This window comes from Caretta caretta, chromosome 18 (assembly GCF_965140235.1).
Source record: "Caretta caretta isolate rCarCar2 chromosome 18, rCarCar1.hap1, whole genome shotgun sequence".
Taxonomy (NCBI): Eukaryota; Metazoa; Chordata; order Testudines; family Cheloniidae; genus Caretta; species Caretta caretta.
Genome location: NC_134223.1, coordinates 15,341,560 through 15,359,173, shown reverse-complemented (window position 1 = coordinate 15,359,173; position 17,614 = coordinate 15,341,560). Strand labels below are relative to the sequence as shown.

Here is a 17,614-nt window from a genome sequence, read left to right as displayed (position 1 = left end):
GCTCTGGAGGATGACTCGCAGAGCTTCTGGAAAGGAGATCCTTCTCCATTACCTCCTAGAGGCTGGTGGGATGATTTCTGGTGAGGCTGGTGGGCGTGAGCCACACCTTTCCATAAGGAAAGAGGGCTTTAAGAAGGCACTCTGGGCGAACTGGCCCCTCTGAAGCCAATGGCAGAACTCCCAGTGAGGCCAGGAGCTCACCCTCCATTTCAACCAGAGCTTGCTGGGGCCATTTGGGCCAACTTGCCTGTTTCGGGAGGCAGTGGATTTCTTCCCCATGAGGCAGAGCGCTATTCCCCCTTTGCCTGCCAGCCCAGAAGTGGAAACTTTACATTCCAGTGGGGTAAGAGGCCTTTCCCCAGCCCTTTAGATATTTTCAGATCAAAGCCCATACCAAGAGACGTACAGCCGAGCTGAGCCCATTGGCCAGAGATCTTCAAACTCATTGCACTTGTAGGGGGATTAGGTTAGACTATACTGCCATTCTGCAACCAAAGGGAACACCCTGGGGACAAGGGGGAAGCTAATCCCATGGGACAGATCAGTTGCCATACCTTGCCTGTGAATAGTATCAACCAGGATATCAATCACTATGATCGTGCCTGTGCGTCCTATTCCAGCGCTGGGGAGAGAAGACAAGGAGGGATCAGTGTGGGAAAAGCCAAAATGCCTCCCCAGACCCTACATAACTAGCCAGTTCAGTGCGTGCCCTTTATCGGCACATCAAGCCCATCGAAGCCGGTGTCTGGAATATTTGCTATAAAGACGTGCCAAAGCAGAGTCCTCAGAGAAGCATAGTCCAGTGGTCTGGGCAGAGACCTGGGAACTCGAACCTCCCCAGTTCTAATCCTGGCTCTGCCACAGACTGCCTCCATTTCTCCATCTGTAACAGCCCTAGAGAAGTGTTGGCAGTACACTAGGGGACGAGGGAGCCTCATTTCAAGGCCTCGACGCAACAGATTTCACCTCTGGTCATTCCTGGCTCACATGAGCAACAGCCCCCTCCATCTACACAGGGACATTTTCACCGGTGGCCACCGAGACAACCCCACCGGGTGCATACCTGCAGTGGACAACAATCGGCCCGGAGTCCGGAATGCTTCGCTGTGCTCGGTTGACTTGGTCCAGAAAGCTGAGAACCCCTCCTGGCTCGTTGGGGACCCCGTGGTCTGGCCAGCTGAAATACTGATAGTGCTTTACCTGTCTGGGGTGCTCCTCCTGCAGGACAGATAGCCCGGTCGCTTGGTTAGAACACCCCACATGCCACAGACAGTACGGTGCACACACACACGCCCCCCCGGAAGAAGATGGTCCCTGCCCCACGGCGCTTACAATCCAAGTGTAAAATGAGAGAAAACTGATCGGTACAACCTAGAGATGGGGCAGAGAGACTATTCGGCTAGGATAGAGCCCATCTGCGTAGCCACCCAAGCGAATAGGAGGGTGCTCACAAATGCAAGGGATGGATGCTTTTCCTGGGGAGGTCAGGGAAGTTCTGCCCCCATGCCGATTGCACCAATCCTGGTTTGGGAAACTCTCTCACGAAGCCAGCAGAACGCCAGTGCAAAGGCCCGGGAGGACAAGCAGCATTCCTGGCAATGCGTAGCTCCAAAAGCATGCTCACAATCAGAACCCGACGGGTCTAAAGGGTAAATGAATGCAAGAGTTGCAACCACTGGGGCGATACCAGGAGGAACCACATCGATAAGATAAATATTTCTACAACGGTGCAAAGCTACAGGCTGGCTGCCTCTCCCCCGCCACGGCTCTCTGAGAGAGTCCTGCCCCAGCAAAAGGAGCAGGAGAAATGAGAGGCCTCTCACCCGATCTGTCCGCGTGATCTCCAGCTCCCGGAGGTAGTAGCCCTGCGCCTCGCGCTCGCTCACGATCCGCACGCAGATGTGGCCGTACTCCTTGGTGCAGTTCTTATCAGGCCAGTAGCGGAAACATTTATTCTGAAGGGACAGGGGAAAATGCCATTAAGGGGCTCGGCTCATCATTCAGGACCGGGGAGCTGGACGGGAATCTCCTTAGAGCTCAGCAAACTGAGCCTGCTGTACCAGGTCCGCGAGAGCTTGTTGAACTCCATGCCGGTGGCTGGGTCAGCAGCAGCAGGGACATCTGGCTCTAAAAGCGTGAGCTGCTGCTGCTTGAACTCGAGGATCAAGTTCTCCGAGCCAAGGCTGCAGAATATTCCTCAACCTGGGCGTGTGACCCAGCCTCCGCTAGCAGGGGACAAAGCGCCACCCTGAGCAGGCGTGGGTTACACCGGCACTTCCATCGTACACAACTAACATTAAGGGGAACCCTCACCACAGATGAATAGCGCCTTCCCCACCCAGAAATCCCACTGACTGCAATGGGGTTCCTCGTGCAGTCAAACACGGAGCAGGGCCAAGTACTATCCCCACTTTACAAACGTGAAGGCAGGGAGATTCACGGCACCGATGGGATAAGTGACTTGCCCAAGGTCACACCATGAGGCAGTGGCTGAGCCAGGAAGAGACCCCAGAAGCACTGACCCCCACTCCACAACCCCTCCTGCAAGAAATCGACTGATGGTTCCTGCAAGGAGGCAGCGGCTTGCAGGAGGTTAAACAATCCAGAGTTTGATTGGGGTGGAGATCCCCACCCCCTAGCCACATTGCCCCCAGGGACCCTCCAGGGGAAGGTTTCTTTGGCCCGCAGGACAAATTCCTAAAGAAGGCTAATCTTACAGAAGGTCCCTTTCCCCCTAGAGATCACACCTATTCTACCCCTGGCCACTCGCAGTCCTGTGTGCGCACAGCTCTGCCAATCCATTTCAGTCCTGACCTGCAGCGCCCCCTGCTGTCCCATGTGCAGTTACATGGGTCACTCCATCACTCCGGAGCCATCCCAATGCACTATGCTGCTTGCCAACATCCCATTCTCTTCCATTAAAAACCCCTCCAATCCCCTATTTTTGTACTGTATTAAGGCCTTGCCTATACTAGAAAGGGTTTGCTGGTATAGCTGTTGACTAATATATGGTGGGCTAGCATATATCAGTCACAGTACCAATCTGTATTATCCGCACTGTACATAGATAACACACATTAAGCACATAGTAGTTATATAGCCTGACCTGACCTATGCTGCTTATACAAACTCTGCTCACTTATGCTAAATATCCCATAACACCTTGCATTTGCTGAAGCAAGCACTTGGCATAAGCAGATAGGAAACTTGTCAAAAATCAAGACACATTCGTTCTAGGTGTTAGTACAAGCTAGGGAAGTGCTTCCATGGACCAGTTTCTGAAATGCCAGGATCCAAAACAAAGGAAGGAAGGAACAGAACAACATAGGGAAGTGGGACGAATTTAGGGGTTGGAGTTTAGTGACGGTAAACCTGTGACTTGTAAAATCATCGTATAAATAATACCAGCTGAAATGTGTAACTTTGGGATCACTCCTGCGTAAGGTGAATGGAACAACGCTGCACGAGGCAGCTTCCCGGAGACCGGCCCCGTACAGAACCTTTTCCTGTGCCAGATTATTATTGGCTTGTAGCAACAAACACGCTTGGTCTCTTGAATACATTTCATAACACACCAACGTGCAGTCAAGCAATTGACTAAACAATTTATCAACCAGCTATACTGGGAAAGTCTTCTAGTTCAGACACAGCTGATAGCAGCACAAGAGTGCTTTCGTTGTTATAGTTTCTACCACTTTCCTTAATAAAATAAGCTATTTTGGGAAAAGCACGTTGCCAATATGACTGGATCGGCACTAGGGCTTTTACTGTATACATTTTAAAACAAAATAAGACACAAAACAAGACAAAAAACCCACCGCCCTAAGTGGCATTGATATACCAGCAAAAGTTTCTAGTGTAGACACAGCCTTGGTAACCCCTCCTTAGCAGCGGAGCCAGTTCTGGTTAGCGGCCTTAGAGTCACGTTCTTCAGGCCCTCCCCACCTCTGAATGCAGACAGAGCATAGACAAGTTGTACAATTCTAACTCACCACAGGGACGTGCTGGCCGCTGCTTCCCACAGCTCCCATTGGCTGGGAACAGAGGACCGCGGCCATTGGGCACTGCCGGGGGCGATGCCTGCTGACGGTCAACGCCAGCAAAATGTCTCGCAGCCCACAATCAGATTACCCTGATCTGGTAATGGGCCGCAGGTTGCCCACCACTGCCGTAGCTGCACTAGACCTGCTTTTGACTATTGCCATTAGTTGGTCATCCTGAAGGCACCAGGTTGAGGCTCCACAAGTCAGAAGTTTTCCCCACCCAAAATTGTCTGGCCAACAGGAGGGATGAAATGCACCTGGCGGGCAAGAGGTTCCACAGACAATGACTGCCAACAACCTGCAAACCAAGTACCCACCCTGCCCCTCTCCACTTCCTTGGTCGTCATGACTATGACATGGGTGTTTTCTTGGTACACCATGGCCCAGAAGTCGTTCACCGTCGTCTGCAGGCAGCCTTGGGTGGCAATGTAGACTTTGCAATGCTCCGAGCTTCTTCCATCTTCGGGTATGCTCTGGGTGTGGCAAGGAAATAGGAGTAAGGGACCAAGGACTGCCCCAGTGCAGCCCTGAGCTGCAAAGACAGGGGGAGTCCTACAGGACATGGCTGCCTGGCACTGCATGAGCTCTCCAGTCAAACATCTGCCACCTGATGCTAACAGGCTTTCCTCTAGGGATCAAGCTACAGCAGACCCCCAGACACAAATTGTTCTGCTTGCAGTTTCTAGATACCCCCTCAACAGTGTTAATGAGGCACCCTCTGCCGGCTGTGACCTCTGTAGGGCCTTATTATCATTTGCTCAGTGCTAGATGCAGGTCACAAGACAGCTGCAGAAGTTCTGGTTGTATCAGACAGGAAAATAAGTGACCCCATCGTGCGGCGAAGGCTAGGGGCTTAAACACCTGAGCTGTTCCTGGCTGGAAATCTCGCTCCAAATTGGTTTCAGCTCCCAGGCGAAAATGAGTTTGACCCAGCAGACAACCTTGCGCAACACAGCCATGTTGGCAGGCCCCGCTCAGGGAAAGCCGGGGTTGGGCATTGAGACTGGAGTCACTGTGCAGGGGCGGCCAGGACACGGCACCCACCAGCAATAAGGTCTGGAAGCACACACGCACTTCACAATAAAGCCAAGCTACCCTCCTTCCCGCCCCCCGGATGCATTGGAGCACTCCTGCTCTCTGCACCAAAGCCCGGCTGCTATTTCTGGCCACCCAGAACGACAGCGGGCCTGGGCACTAATTATGTGGCTCTTGGACCTCCCTTGAGGCAACCTGACAAAGACAGTTCCATAGCTCCAGAGAGGAGCACAGGGCATTAGGCTTCTGAAGAAAGGGCTACTAAAAGCAGCAGCTCCTCTTGCCAGATACAGACTGGAAGAGTCTCTCTGGCTGCCGGGAGCAGCCCATAGGCACCTCTTACCCTGCCAAAGAGGCAGCTGGCTAAAGAACTGGTGGGGGAGTATCAGGAAACTGCTTAGGGTGCAGGAGGATTCTCAGCAGATATGACATCTGACCTGTGATCAGCGAAATACAGGGGTTCGCGCCGGGCTTGCCCTTGTGGCGGTATCATTCTTGGCACCGCTGCACCCGCTCACGGGCAGCGAGAGGCAGCCTTGGGAAGCCCCACCGTCAAGAGCCACCTTTCCCTCCTGACGTACCTTGATGTAGTTGGCGTTGATGTAGTCTGACCCTGGCAAGCTCTCGTCGACGTCTCGGAGCGCAACCCGCGTGGTATCGACTGGTGGGAAGAGAAGCCACATTCGAGCCACGCGCAGAAGCATCACTGCGCGGCACGCCGGGCCCCAACCGTTTACCCGCAGCAGCTCCCAGCAATCCATTAGATCATTCACACGTGACCAGCTGGTTATTTCAGGGCTGGGGCTAATTGGGTCCCACTCCAAAGTGGAGAGAGAAGTTCCCCTAGTGATGCATCCAGGCAGCCCATTCTGCCTGGGGTACGCCACAAACCCATAACTAAGGCCAGACGCCGTGGAGGTGCTCCGATGCTACCTGATGGACACAATGGTACAACCCTCGAGCGGGTCTGATTTCCCCGGGGCTTAGCTCTGGCTTCATGCGATTTTTGGCCAACGCCAGCGAGGCTCAACTGAGCTCTGGGCTCATTTGATCTCTGGGTACAAAGTAACAAAGGTGAAGGAGGAAAAACCATTTGCCACAGTCCCTGGGATGCGGAAGTGCGGAGTTCAGGAAAGTGAGAGAAAGGGCGCTGAACTAACCAGACCCCAGCTTGGATTCGACAGGCAAAGCCCACGTTCCTTAGCCAACGGGCAACGATTCACTGGTATGTGACTATTAGGCCAGGACCTCTAAATGCCATGCAATCCCAGCCCTCAACAACACAGGTCAACTGTCCCCAGAGAAACTCGGCGGCTAGAAGACATGACAGCCAGCGTCTCCTTACAGGGGAGGATGTTCTTGTAGCGATTCTTCGCTTTATTCTCCACTCGCTGCCCTTCCTTCCTGGGGTAGAGGAGTTTACACTCCTGCTGCTGCAGCATCTGAGGAGAAGGGGACACGTGAGTGAACAGGGACACAGGAACAAGGGGCTCTCAGATACCAGAGAGGGACTGTGTGTGTGTGTGGGGGGGGTTCCTCCAACATGGTATTGAAGAGACAGGGAGCCAGGAGGGGGCTCCTCAAGAAACAAGGAATGGAGAAGAGGAGGGTAGGACAAGGAGAGAGATCCCACAAACACGGCATGGGTGGGAGGAGGTGCGGGGAACTCCCTCAGATAGGGCAGGGCAGCCAGTTTGGGGGTGGGGGTGGCGCCTCCCCTCATGCTCACACACTGGGCAAGCCTGATATTTCAATGCTGAATTCACATCCTCTGCGGGGAGGGGGAGGGGAAGGGGAAGGGGAAGGGTAACAGCCGGACTCCTGTACCTCGAACTCTTCCCAGAACCCTTGCTTGGCCTTCTCGCTGTGATCTGCCATTTTGTTCAGCTCCTTCACTCGGTTTTCGATGTTGGCGGCGTTGATGCGCGTGGCGTTAAAGGGCTGAAAGGCAGGGCAGGGTCAGAACACAGAGAGACGGCCCGAGACACTGGGACTCCGCTCTTACAGGCGGCCCCTGCTCTCTCTGCCCCCCAACTTGCTAGAGGATGTGCTTCCAAGCCAGCCCCCCCCCCCCCACACACACACACTCCTGCCTCTTCTGCTTGATCCTGCAGTTGTAATGCTGGGCTAATGGCAGAGTCACACGATGTGCTCGAATAGGGCAGTGGCGGCTGGGGTGGAACCCGCTATATACTACCCCAGGCAGAAAACCAGGTGCTGCAGTTCAAAGACTGTAGCAGACAAAACTCCGCTTGTGGACTAGCCACGAGATGGTGACAAAAGCATGGTGTCGCCAAGGGTCACTAATACAGCAAGGCTCAGGCCAGAGGCGTGTCATGGCATAACGTAAGAGGTTCCAGGCTCAAACCCCCGAACTCTTGCACTTCCTAAAGCCTTTGCACTGTTTGAGTGGGAGAAGCCAGGCTGGGAGGCAGAGACGTCTTATGGGAAGCAGCTACATGGACACCAGAGGGAATGCAAACAACGATCCAGTGGTAAAAACAGGGGATTGGACGGAGCACCCCGTGACGTGTTCTTGGGAGGGTTAGTTAGTTCATCTGTACCAAGTCCACGCTTATTATTAGTCACCTGTTTCAGATGAACCACGGCTCCAGATTTCTCCACCATGGGGTTTTTCTTGTAGTGCTCCACCAGGTCCGTGAGAGTGTCGAACCTCTCGCCTCCCCCAACATCATACTTCCCATCTGGCTGCGGGAGGAAGTGGCGAGTTATTAGTGTGATCAGAGCATGCGCCGTGTGCCTGATCCAACGCTCACTGGTGTCAGTGGGACTTTTCCAACTGGACTCCAGGGGGAGCGGGACGGGGCCCGAGGAGAGCAAAGATAACCAACTCCCCATCCTAAACAGCCAGTTCAGGGTTTCCTACCTGGTAACGGATCATCACATGAGTCACCCGTGGCTTCCGGTCTCCAGTCTCCATCTTGTCTTCATTCGTCAGCACTGATAAGACAAAGTCCCCTGGTTTGCTTTGGCTCTCCCGCACCAGAAAGCTCCCTGGCTTGCCTTTCTCCGTCAAGAGCTTCTCTGCCTCTTTGCCAGTCAGGTGCCCATGGTACCACCTGGGAGAATGGAGAAGGCAATCAAGGTGGAGGCGAGACACACAGATATAGCAGCACTCAAAGAGAAAAGATTTGCCTCCCTAGAGATAGGTGGTGGTTCAGATGCCACGAAGACTGGGCCAAAAACTTTTATAATGCTACCTAGCTTCAGCTTTTAGTGCAAACCCCAGGCTCGAACTAGAGAAGACAGAGCAAAGAGTTGGGAACCTCTCTAGCTAAACCCAGAAAGAGTGCTCCCATGAGCTCCTGCAAAGCGGGCATGCTAAGTTTATACAGCTATCCTTGCCACTCACGAGACACTGCTTTTACAGCTCTCATCCCCGCTGCCTGCCGAACTGGGGAAAGTCTCCAGCTTGGAATAGTTTAGGAGTAAAACCCCAGGGACATTGCTGCTATATGGTGCAATGGCATGTCAATTCTTCACCCGGCTGAGAGGATGCAAACATCAGGACTTTTATTTGCCCCACAGGAAAAATACAAAAAACAGCAGTAGCTTAAGATAACACATTGGCTTAATATACTAATTTATCCCTCTGGGATCAGCTCCTCATTACCTTACAAGTGAAATCAGTCTAGCAGATCTCATTAGGGAACATCTATATTTAAAGAGACACACAGCAGGACACTCATAACTAGCCGTCTTTGGTCAGCAAAAGACCCACAAGTGGAATAGCAGAGGTTGCTGCAGCTCAGGAGTGAGATGCATTGGTAGAGCCCAGACCCACAGGGTGCACATGATTTGCACAATAAGCCCACTAGCTCCAGTTAGCACCATTCAGCCACTCACTTTCCTGAGCACCAAATTCACCTGGAGATTTAAGAAAATTGGAGACAAATCACTGATGAGCCTTCTGCTTTCTGCTGCGCTGAGAGTTTGGGAAAACAGCAGGATTCGATCCGCTCCAGGAAACAAACCCCTCTCTCGCCTTGCACAGAATTACCTTCCTCCGTGTCGCCCTGCTTTTAAAATGCAAGCCCCTGATTGCTCCACACCTTCTCCACTAGATGGCAGCTCTAACATGCTCCGGGCAGAGGGACACAAGCGCTAGCTAACTAAGAGCGCCTGCTGAAATCGCACTTTGCATCTGAGAGCCCAGCACTTCACAGAAGTGGCAATTTCCCACACAGCGGTTACGTTACTGCCACCTCGTGAGTCCGGCAGAGCACAGAACACCATTCCTCCCAGCCCTACGCCTCGACTGGAACATGCTGCTTTCATTCCTGGACTCATTTGTTCACTTAGGTCCAGCAGCCTTGTTAGTTTAGCCTTGATCATGGCAGGATGGTCCAGTGGTTAGAGCACTAGCCTAGCACTTGGAGACCCACGGTGTGTTTCCTGATCTACCACACACTTCCAGCGTGACTTCGGGCAAGTGTCCGTGCTCCCACCGTAACCCTTTTCCTTTTCTCCCAGTCTGTCTCATCTGCTTATATTTACTCTCTTCAGTGCGGATGCTGTCTTACTGCGTGCGTACAAAGCCCAGCACAATCCGGCCTCTCATCACTTCTCTGCCTCGGGGCATCTGGTGCCCAAGCTCAAAACAACAACTGGACAGTGTCTCCAGGCAGATGCCACTTGGTTCCCAGTTTGATGAGGTTGGCTCCTGGCCTGCAAGCCAGGCTGCCAGGAATTCAAAGTGGCTCAAAATATCTTCCAGGGACGATGCAACAGCATCACGTCATGTCTCGGCAACTTTGTCCCAGAGGACAACGTTTATGGAGTGGGAGCTAGCGAGGCCGATCCTTCGGAGCAGGCTATGATGACAGCGATTTCAGCCACGGGCTGTGGGGCACCTGGAGAGCAAATCACTTCACACCGATTTGAGACTGTATTAGGATTACACATATGGGTGAATTTTATTGCTGCTGAAAGTGATAGAATGACAGGACTTTGCTAGAGCCAGCCAGGCACTGCACACGCTTCCCACACGCTGCTCTGCAAATGTGCCTCAATCCCCGTTCCCAGCATCCTCTGCTATTCCAGAACCAGATCCCCATCCACATCTGCAGCCCCCGCCCCCCCCCTTGTATTGCTGGACCTAGGACCCATTTTCCTTAACGCCGGAGACGCATAGTGCTGGCGAGGAGCGGACACCCTTTAAAAAAAAAAAAAAAACAAACTTTCACCATGCCAGAGTTTCTTTGGAGGGAATCAATACGAGGGAGGTTTCCACTTCTCCAGGGCTTCTGCTAGCGTTAGCTGCTTCTCATGCTGCAGGATGGAATGAGCAACTAACCCGTCTTAGCAACCAGGCAGCACAGGAGCCGGAGGGACTTCCCAGCCCCTCAGCCAGGGCAGCTCACATGATAGTGCACGGGGAGTGGAGCTGCCATTTCAGGAAGTGAGACTGTCCCGCCGCCTGACTGGGGCTGCTAAAGTTAGAGTAATTAGTGGCCATAAGTGGCATCTCCACCTGCCTGCCCATGCATTTCCCTTTCTGGTCCAGGCAGGCCCGCTCTTTGGGGGCATGTGACACTGGGGGAAACTCAGGAGCGGAAATCAGAGCGTGATGGTCATGGGGGCGGGGGCACTAATCTGGGACTCATGGGAAAGTCTGAGGTTACTGGAGACAAGTTTGCAATTCAACAGAAGTCAAAGGGATTCCCAGTGTTACAGGTTCTCGGTCTGGTTCTAGCAACTGTCACAAGGGGCGGCGGGGGGGGAAGGGGGGGAGGGGGAGCCAACACCATCCTGCCCTTGCCGCACTGCTAAACAGGAGGGGGAAGGGATCACGAGGGTCTATGCGGGCAGCTTTCGGGCTATGAAACCCAAATGCACCCAGTTTGGGGCTCCATTCCAAACCCAGCCTGGGTGCATGGTTAGCCTCAGAGCAAACCTCCCCTGAGTACCAGAGTGAGTGATGCTTGGGGATTTGCCCGGCATGTTCACTGAGAGGTGCCCCGGCTGGGTGGCAGGCAGAGAGCAGCAGCTCACCTCTCGGAGGTGGGGTCCTGGCAGTTCAGAGGGTATTTCAGCTCAATGACGTTGCTGTTTTTCTCCCGCAGCAGCCCCTGCTGCTCAGTATAGTACTGCACCAGCTCGGCCAGGGTGGCAAACTTCTCCCCTCCATAGAGGTCGTAGTAGTCTCCGGTGTTCTGGATCTTAATGTGGGTCACCTCGTCGTTTCTCCTGGTGGGGGAGAAGACAGGACATTGTATCAGTGCAAGAGGGACCACAGCACACACGGGCAGTGAGCTTCGGAGTCCAGGGGCCCTGGTAGAATTCAAACCTGAGGTAATGTACCAAACCGCTCTCATCTAGCGCTCTTCATCAGCGGATCTCAAGGGGCTTTACAAAGGAGGCTGGTACCCCCATTATGCCCATTTTACAGACAGGCAAGCAACTCCCTCCCCATACCTCAGTTTCCCAAGTCAGTCAGCAGGCCAGTGACAGAGCTGGAAATGGAACCCGGGTCTCCCAAGTCCCAGGCCAGAGTTCTGCCCACTAAGCAACACTATCTCTGCTGATATACCCACATTAATAGGCATCCACAACAACTGGAGTCAAATCGCACAAACCTCACATCAGATAATCAGTATTTTTTTCCCCAGCAATGCTCCCATTTAAAAGCACCTCGGGGCCTGATTTTCAGAGGAGCTGGGCATTTGCTTCTCCCATCAACTTGGGCCCTACAGATGCTGAAGAGCCCCAGAGGTTTCTGTACTTGGTTCAGATTATGTTTTCTCCTGTCTAACTCCAGTTCCAAGATCTACTGCTCCCTCCCCCAGTTAGTGCATCTTGGAGATCGCTGCTAAGGGACACTGCTGCACATGTGTGACCTACCAACCCCAGGTTCAGAACCTGGCACCTCGGGACAGAGTGAGGAGGATTGCTTCCTAGCACCTGAAGGACATTTATTCAGGACACAAGACACAACTTGTGCATAAATTCTGCATGCTTGCTCCAGGACTGAATGAGCAGGGTGTTACTAGATGCAAGTGCAACCCACACACCTCCTGGGTGTGGTGTTCTGTCCCATCTAGTTGCACTGAGACCATTTAGAGTTAAACGAGTCTGCTCTACAGCCTTAGCTTTTAGCTCATGCAGTGGAGGCTCACACACTGAGCTCCCGGAGGTCCCAGGTTCGATCCTGCCTGCTGACAACCGGGGTCTGTCAGCGTTACACAAGCAGGACCGAAATGCAACAGCATTGTTGCACAGGACCCAGGACTAGATGCAGGCCAGGATTCAGGTCTCCACTGGCAGAGCTGCACAGGCTCCATCTACACAGCCCATGGCGGCAAGCAGGCTCCGAGCCCAGATGGACAGGCTCGTGCACCAATGCTAAAAATAGCCCTCCCCTCTGCCCAGGCTTCAGAGAGCAAGTTACAGCTCCAAAGCACTGTTGACACAGCTGTTCCCAGGGTGGTAGCACAACCGGAGTCGGTTGACCCAGGCTGGGAGGCTCGCCTCCATGGGCTGTGCCAGAGGCCCTCTCACCCAGCGCAGGAGGAGAAGGAAGCGGATGCTGCAGAGCGTGGCTGGTGCCCATTGCTGGACGTGGGAGGGGAGCCTACGACAGGAAGAGCAGGATTCAGATCCCACGCGCTGGCTGTGATTTGGGGAGAAAGCTTCCAGCCCACGTGTGACCTGTCTTGGAAAGGAAAGTGACAACCCGGCCTTGACTGGAGTCCAGGTCCTCCCCACCCCTCAGCATTAAGTCTAATACAGCAGCTCCTCACTTAACGTTGTAGTTATGTTCCTGAAAAATGCAACTTTAAGCGAAACGATGTTAATTGAATCCAATTTCCCCATAAGACTTCTGGTACACAGTGATGATGATTCTGAAGCTTGGTTGAGGTGGAGGAGTCGGAGGGTGGGATATTTCCCAGGGAATGCCTTACTGCTGAATGATGAACTAGCAATTGGCTGAGCCCTCAAGGGTTAACTCTCCCACTCTACAAGGCAGCTGGAAAGGAGGGAGGGCAGACAGAGAGACACACACACCCTGTGTGTGTTTGAGAGATAGAGATGCTCATTTCCCCTTTTAAGTATGAAGAGTGGGGTCAGAAGTACGCTGCCTTGTTAATTAGATTAGCAAGCTGAGACCAGACGCTGCTCCCTCAGTCCGTGTGTCCCCCCTGCTCTATGGAAGATGGAGTAAGCGGGGTGCAGGAGCAGGGGGTAGGAGGACACCCTGACATTCGCCCCCCTCTTCTTCCCCTCGCCCCCCCCACTTGGGGAGCAGCTCCAAGGCAAAGGGCAGGAGCAGCACATGGCAGTGGGGGGAGGGACAGCTGAACTGCCAGCAATTGATAGCCTGACCAGCTCCACTGGGATGCTCTTCCTGCAAGCCGTGGACAAACGACATTAGAAGGGAGCACTGCACAACTTTAAACAAGCATGTTCCCTAATTGATCAGCAACGTAACAACGTTAACGGGACGACTTTAAGCAACGAGTTCCTGTAGATAAAAGCAAATAAGCAGCAGAACATGGACAGAGCTAGATTTCATTCTCTCCTTCCCCGCCTCCCCCATCCCAACCTCTAAAGCCATCAAACCAGTTGGCCACTCCTGACTTTGCCACTTGCTGTGCCCTAGTGTCTGAGCCCCAAGTGCAAGTGTTTACTGGCTTCTTCCAAGGGCCCCCTCAGCCCTTGTAAAACCCAGCCAGCTCCTGCCACAGCTCTTGCTACCCTTTCCGAGAGGCAGGCTAATTGCATTTTAAATACACTTAGCGGCAGCCCTGCTGAGCTCATCCCTGGTGGCTGGAAGCCTGTCGCTGAGAGAGAGAGGACAAGCGGCTCCTGGCCTCTATTTGTTGCCAAAGCAACTGCTCCAGCAAGAGGGAGGAGACCTGGGAGGTGCACGGGGTGGGCTACGTCATGCAGAAGAGAATCACCGGCTTCAGAGAACACAGAATAACAAGGGCACGAAGTATTCGTATTCTGCGCGGGGTCAAACGGAACGAGGAGCCAGATCCAAAGCCCACGGACCAAACGCGAGTCCTTCCCTTGGTGTTGAACAGTCCCTGGGCAAGACTGCTTTCAACAGGTCACCCCGGAAGGAGGCTGCGTGTCTAGGAGCGAAGTTGCAAGAGGAGTGGCTGCGGGTTGTGCACTGGAATAGCTATATAAATGCTGATACTACACCCGGGCAAACTCCCAGTCTAGAGGCACCGCACTTCTGCGAGATGGGGCTGGTACCAGTGCGGCTTAGCCACGTAACTCGCTCGGACAGCTGCAGTAGTATAGGCCCAATTCTGCACCAGGCCTGCAACAAGACTTTGCAGCAGTGTCTTCCATCAGTGTAGCTGCTTCCGTGCAAATTCCTCTAATCTAGACAAGCCCTTGCAGGCCGAGTTTTCCTCGAGGGGCTACTTCCAGTTCTTCTGAATGAGGAAGAAAGCATCCATCACGGCGTAGATGGGCTGCGGGGGAGTCAGAGGATGCAGGGTACGGACAGGTTGATCTACACTACTGTGAACCTGTGCAAGTGTGCACGCGATGGCCTGCAGTGTCTCCAGCCAGCAATGAAATGGAATGAGCGCCCATGGACTGAAGCCAGTTTGCATCACTGGATGATCTAGCCCCGTTTTGCTGGCCGTTTTTTGGCCTAGACTTGGTCCTCGGATGGGCTTCCAGCCTAGAGTCACTCCATCCATGGACAGCACAATCATGTCTGCATCTAGGGACTGTGACATCAAAAGGGAGGCTTGGGACATCGCTGCGGCTGGAATCAGAGGCGGAAAGGAGGGCGAACTCGTTACACCAAATACATGTCATTTAATCATCATCAGCAGCAACAGAGGAATGACGTGACTGTCAAAGCCAATGGATTTTGTGAAAGAGCATCTCTTATTCAGGTCCCACTCAGTGGGCAAGTCCCTTTTGAATGCACATAGCTGCGTTCTTTTAGATCAATAAAGCTATTCAAGAAGTGCAGATGACTTTTAAGTGCCATCAGTATTGCTGAACCCTCGGGGACCGACTTCCAGAAACGCAGCAGTAGCCACATGTTCTCTAGCCGCTCCACTTCCTCAAAGATTCGTCAGCTGCCCACACTAGGCCAGATCCTCCACTGGCGTAAACCAGCGTAAGCTCCACCGGCAAATTTCACATTCATTGTGGAGCTGAGCCCATGAGCGGGGGAGCTCGGGCAGTTTACCTTCGATTCTGCCACAGGAGGAGACGTTTCTTAAGCTAGGAAGAATGCTGCCATAAGCGGACCAGTTGAAAAATCCACCCTACGTGCCTGTAGAATTTTTGGCCCAACAATACATAAAACCCACCTCTGGAGAGGCCGGCACTGGATGCCTACTCCCGATACATCACACACAGTGAACAGAGGCTCACAATGGCGAGTGGTGAATTTTAGTCTGACCTCCTCTCTATCATCTTTCACCTAGAAACCCCATATACCAAGCACAATAGCTCTAGTTAGACCACAGCATTTCAGTCCTCAAGAAACTAAACAGCCGGGTGCCAAAGGCAGAGCAGGAGAGACAGTTTTGAAAGGTCTGGTGTGTTGATGGAGTTACTAGGACATGCTTAACACCGGTCTGTAACTATGGCTTGAATCGGACCTGTTAGGAGTCTGTTCTAGTTGTGGTACAGATAGAGACTTAAAAGTTTGGGAGCATTTGGATCTAGAGTTTAAGTTCAGCCCATTATAAGAAAAGAGAAGCCAGCTGTGAAACTCCGCTCCAGAGCTTGGTGCAGATGACGAACCCCCCTCTCAGAAGAGCCGGGCTGTTCCCACGCTCAGGTAGATTGCTGCTGTGGACGTGCTCGGGAAGGGTTTCCAAGGTGATTCAGGGCCAGCTTTTCAAGAGAGATGGAAAGTCTTTTCAAAGTCTGTCTCCAATTGTGGTTACTCAGCCCTTCAAAAACACCCTGACCATAATCAGAGATGGTAATCGTCACCACACGCGCTGGAAACATCTTTAGTGAGAGAGGCAGAGAGAGCGAGCGTGGGTTAAAAATCAGACCTTATCAACCCTTATGCAAAGCGAGTTTGTGCATATAAAGGCATAAAGAGGGGGGAGATCTCTAGGCTACGCTTCCCAATGTGACAGCATGGCCAGGCAAAAGTTTTGTTCTAAATTGGGCAGCATCATTACTGATCCAATCACAGCTGGCAGATGAAGTTCGCCAGCAGTTTCATGCCTGAGGCTGGACGTGAAGAGCCTTTGCTCAGCACAGAACACACCGGATGGAAGCCACATCTTCGCCATTTGGCCAGACGCTCTGAAGTTTCCTTCATTCCACTGCTCCCTCCCTACAACCCAAGCCCACTAAAAACCTACAAAGCCCCAGTTCACTGAAATCCTCCCCCCACCCCGGTCAAAAGGCTGCTAGCACTGCATGGATGCAAAGGGAAAATGGACAATTGGGGCTCTTTATCCAGGCAGCCCTCAAGGTCATGCTTAGCACAAAGGGCATTGAGGGATTTCATCCCCCTGCCCCTCCTTTTGCAACTTTAAAAGTCTCACTGAGCAGCTTCAAACTGGGCCACAGACCCCCAATCCCAGAACAACATCCTCACCAATGCAAAGACCTGGCCTGATGAGAGAGAGAGAGAGAGCAACGCCGAGATACGCGACTCACCCAGTGGCACAGCTAGTGCTGGACAAAGTGGACATTGTTCTAGCACTCGGACGCAGCACTGTTTGCTAGCAGAATCCAACTTCTCTGGAGATTTAAGAGTCAGCAAGTTCAAAACTCTGAGCCAAATGGTGCGTCCATGCCAAACTTCTCTCATGAGAAACCCTGATAATCTGTATTACAATGGCATATCTAGAGACCCCGTTAGAGATCAGGGCACCACCATGCTAGGCATTGCATAAACACAGAGACTCTCAGTCCCTGCTCTGAAGGCTTTGCAATCTACTTAGACATAAAAGGAGAGAGATATTTTGCATTTTTACTTCTATTCTACAGGTGAAGAACTGCAGCACAAGGAGATAAGGGGACTTGTGTAAGGTCACAAGAAATGGGTGACCGAGCCAGGATTCAAAACAAGATCTCCTGAATCTGGCCACCCTTCCTTGCATAACCTTCACATCAGCAGCAGCTTCTCACATGTAGGACGAACAGCAATGCCTGGAAGAGCCCTACCAGGGAAAATAATTCTGTCCTACGTGTTCTGCTAATGAAGTGGGGATGCAGCCACCCACCAATATTCAGAACAACTGGGTGAAACTCACTATGGGTGGTCAAAATGTTTTACATGAGCTAAGAGCTCACCCAAACCCTCCCCACGGTCCCAGAGTGACCCACAACCCCTTTTTTAAATGGCTGAAAATATTTGGGATTTTCTTTATAAATTAGATTCCCTCCTTGGGAGAAGTTGCTCTCCGTGCGGTTTCTTAATTGGGCCAACTGAGAACAGCCTCAAGGCTTCCAGAACAGCCTCATTAGGTTTCCAGGCAGATTTCTAGACCAAAGATGCTCAGATTGGCGGACTCCTGAATCGGATAATTTTTGGCACCAAAGGCAGAAGAACTGGTCTA

General features: G+C 52.6%; 1 protein-coding gene across 7 annotated transcripts in view; it reads right to left on the bottom strand.

Annotated features, from left to right (window-relative positions):
* The window catches only part of LOC125624525 (tyrosine-protein phosphatase non-receptor type 11), an 83,541-nt gene that overhangs the window by 5,334 nt on the left and 60,593 nt on the right, over positions 1-17,614 (bottom strand). For all 7 annotated transcript variants that reach the window (XM_048825312.2, XM_075121104.1, XM_048825309.2 and 4 more), the window contains 10 exons: positions 11,094-11,288; positions 7,966-8,158; positions 7,668-7,787; positions 6,906-7,019; positions 6,424-6,520; positions 5,660-5,739; positions 4,361-4,516; positions 1,824-1,955; positions 1,064-1,218; positions 555-622 (listed from right to left, as the gene is read on the bottom strand). In XM_048825312.2, coding sequence (XP_048681269.2) covers positions 555-622; positions 1,064-1,218; positions 1,824-1,955; positions 4,361-4,516; positions 5,660-5,739; positions 6,424-6,520; positions 6,906-7,019; positions 7,668-7,787; positions 7,966-8,158; positions 11,094-11,288 — 1,310 coding nt within the window. The remainder of the gene's footprint in view (positions 1-554; positions 623-1,063; positions 1,219-1,823; positions 1,956-4,360; positions 4,517-5,659; positions 5,740-6,423; positions 6,521-6,905; positions 7,020-7,667; positions 7,788-7,965; positions 8,159-11,093; positions 11,289-17,614) is intronic.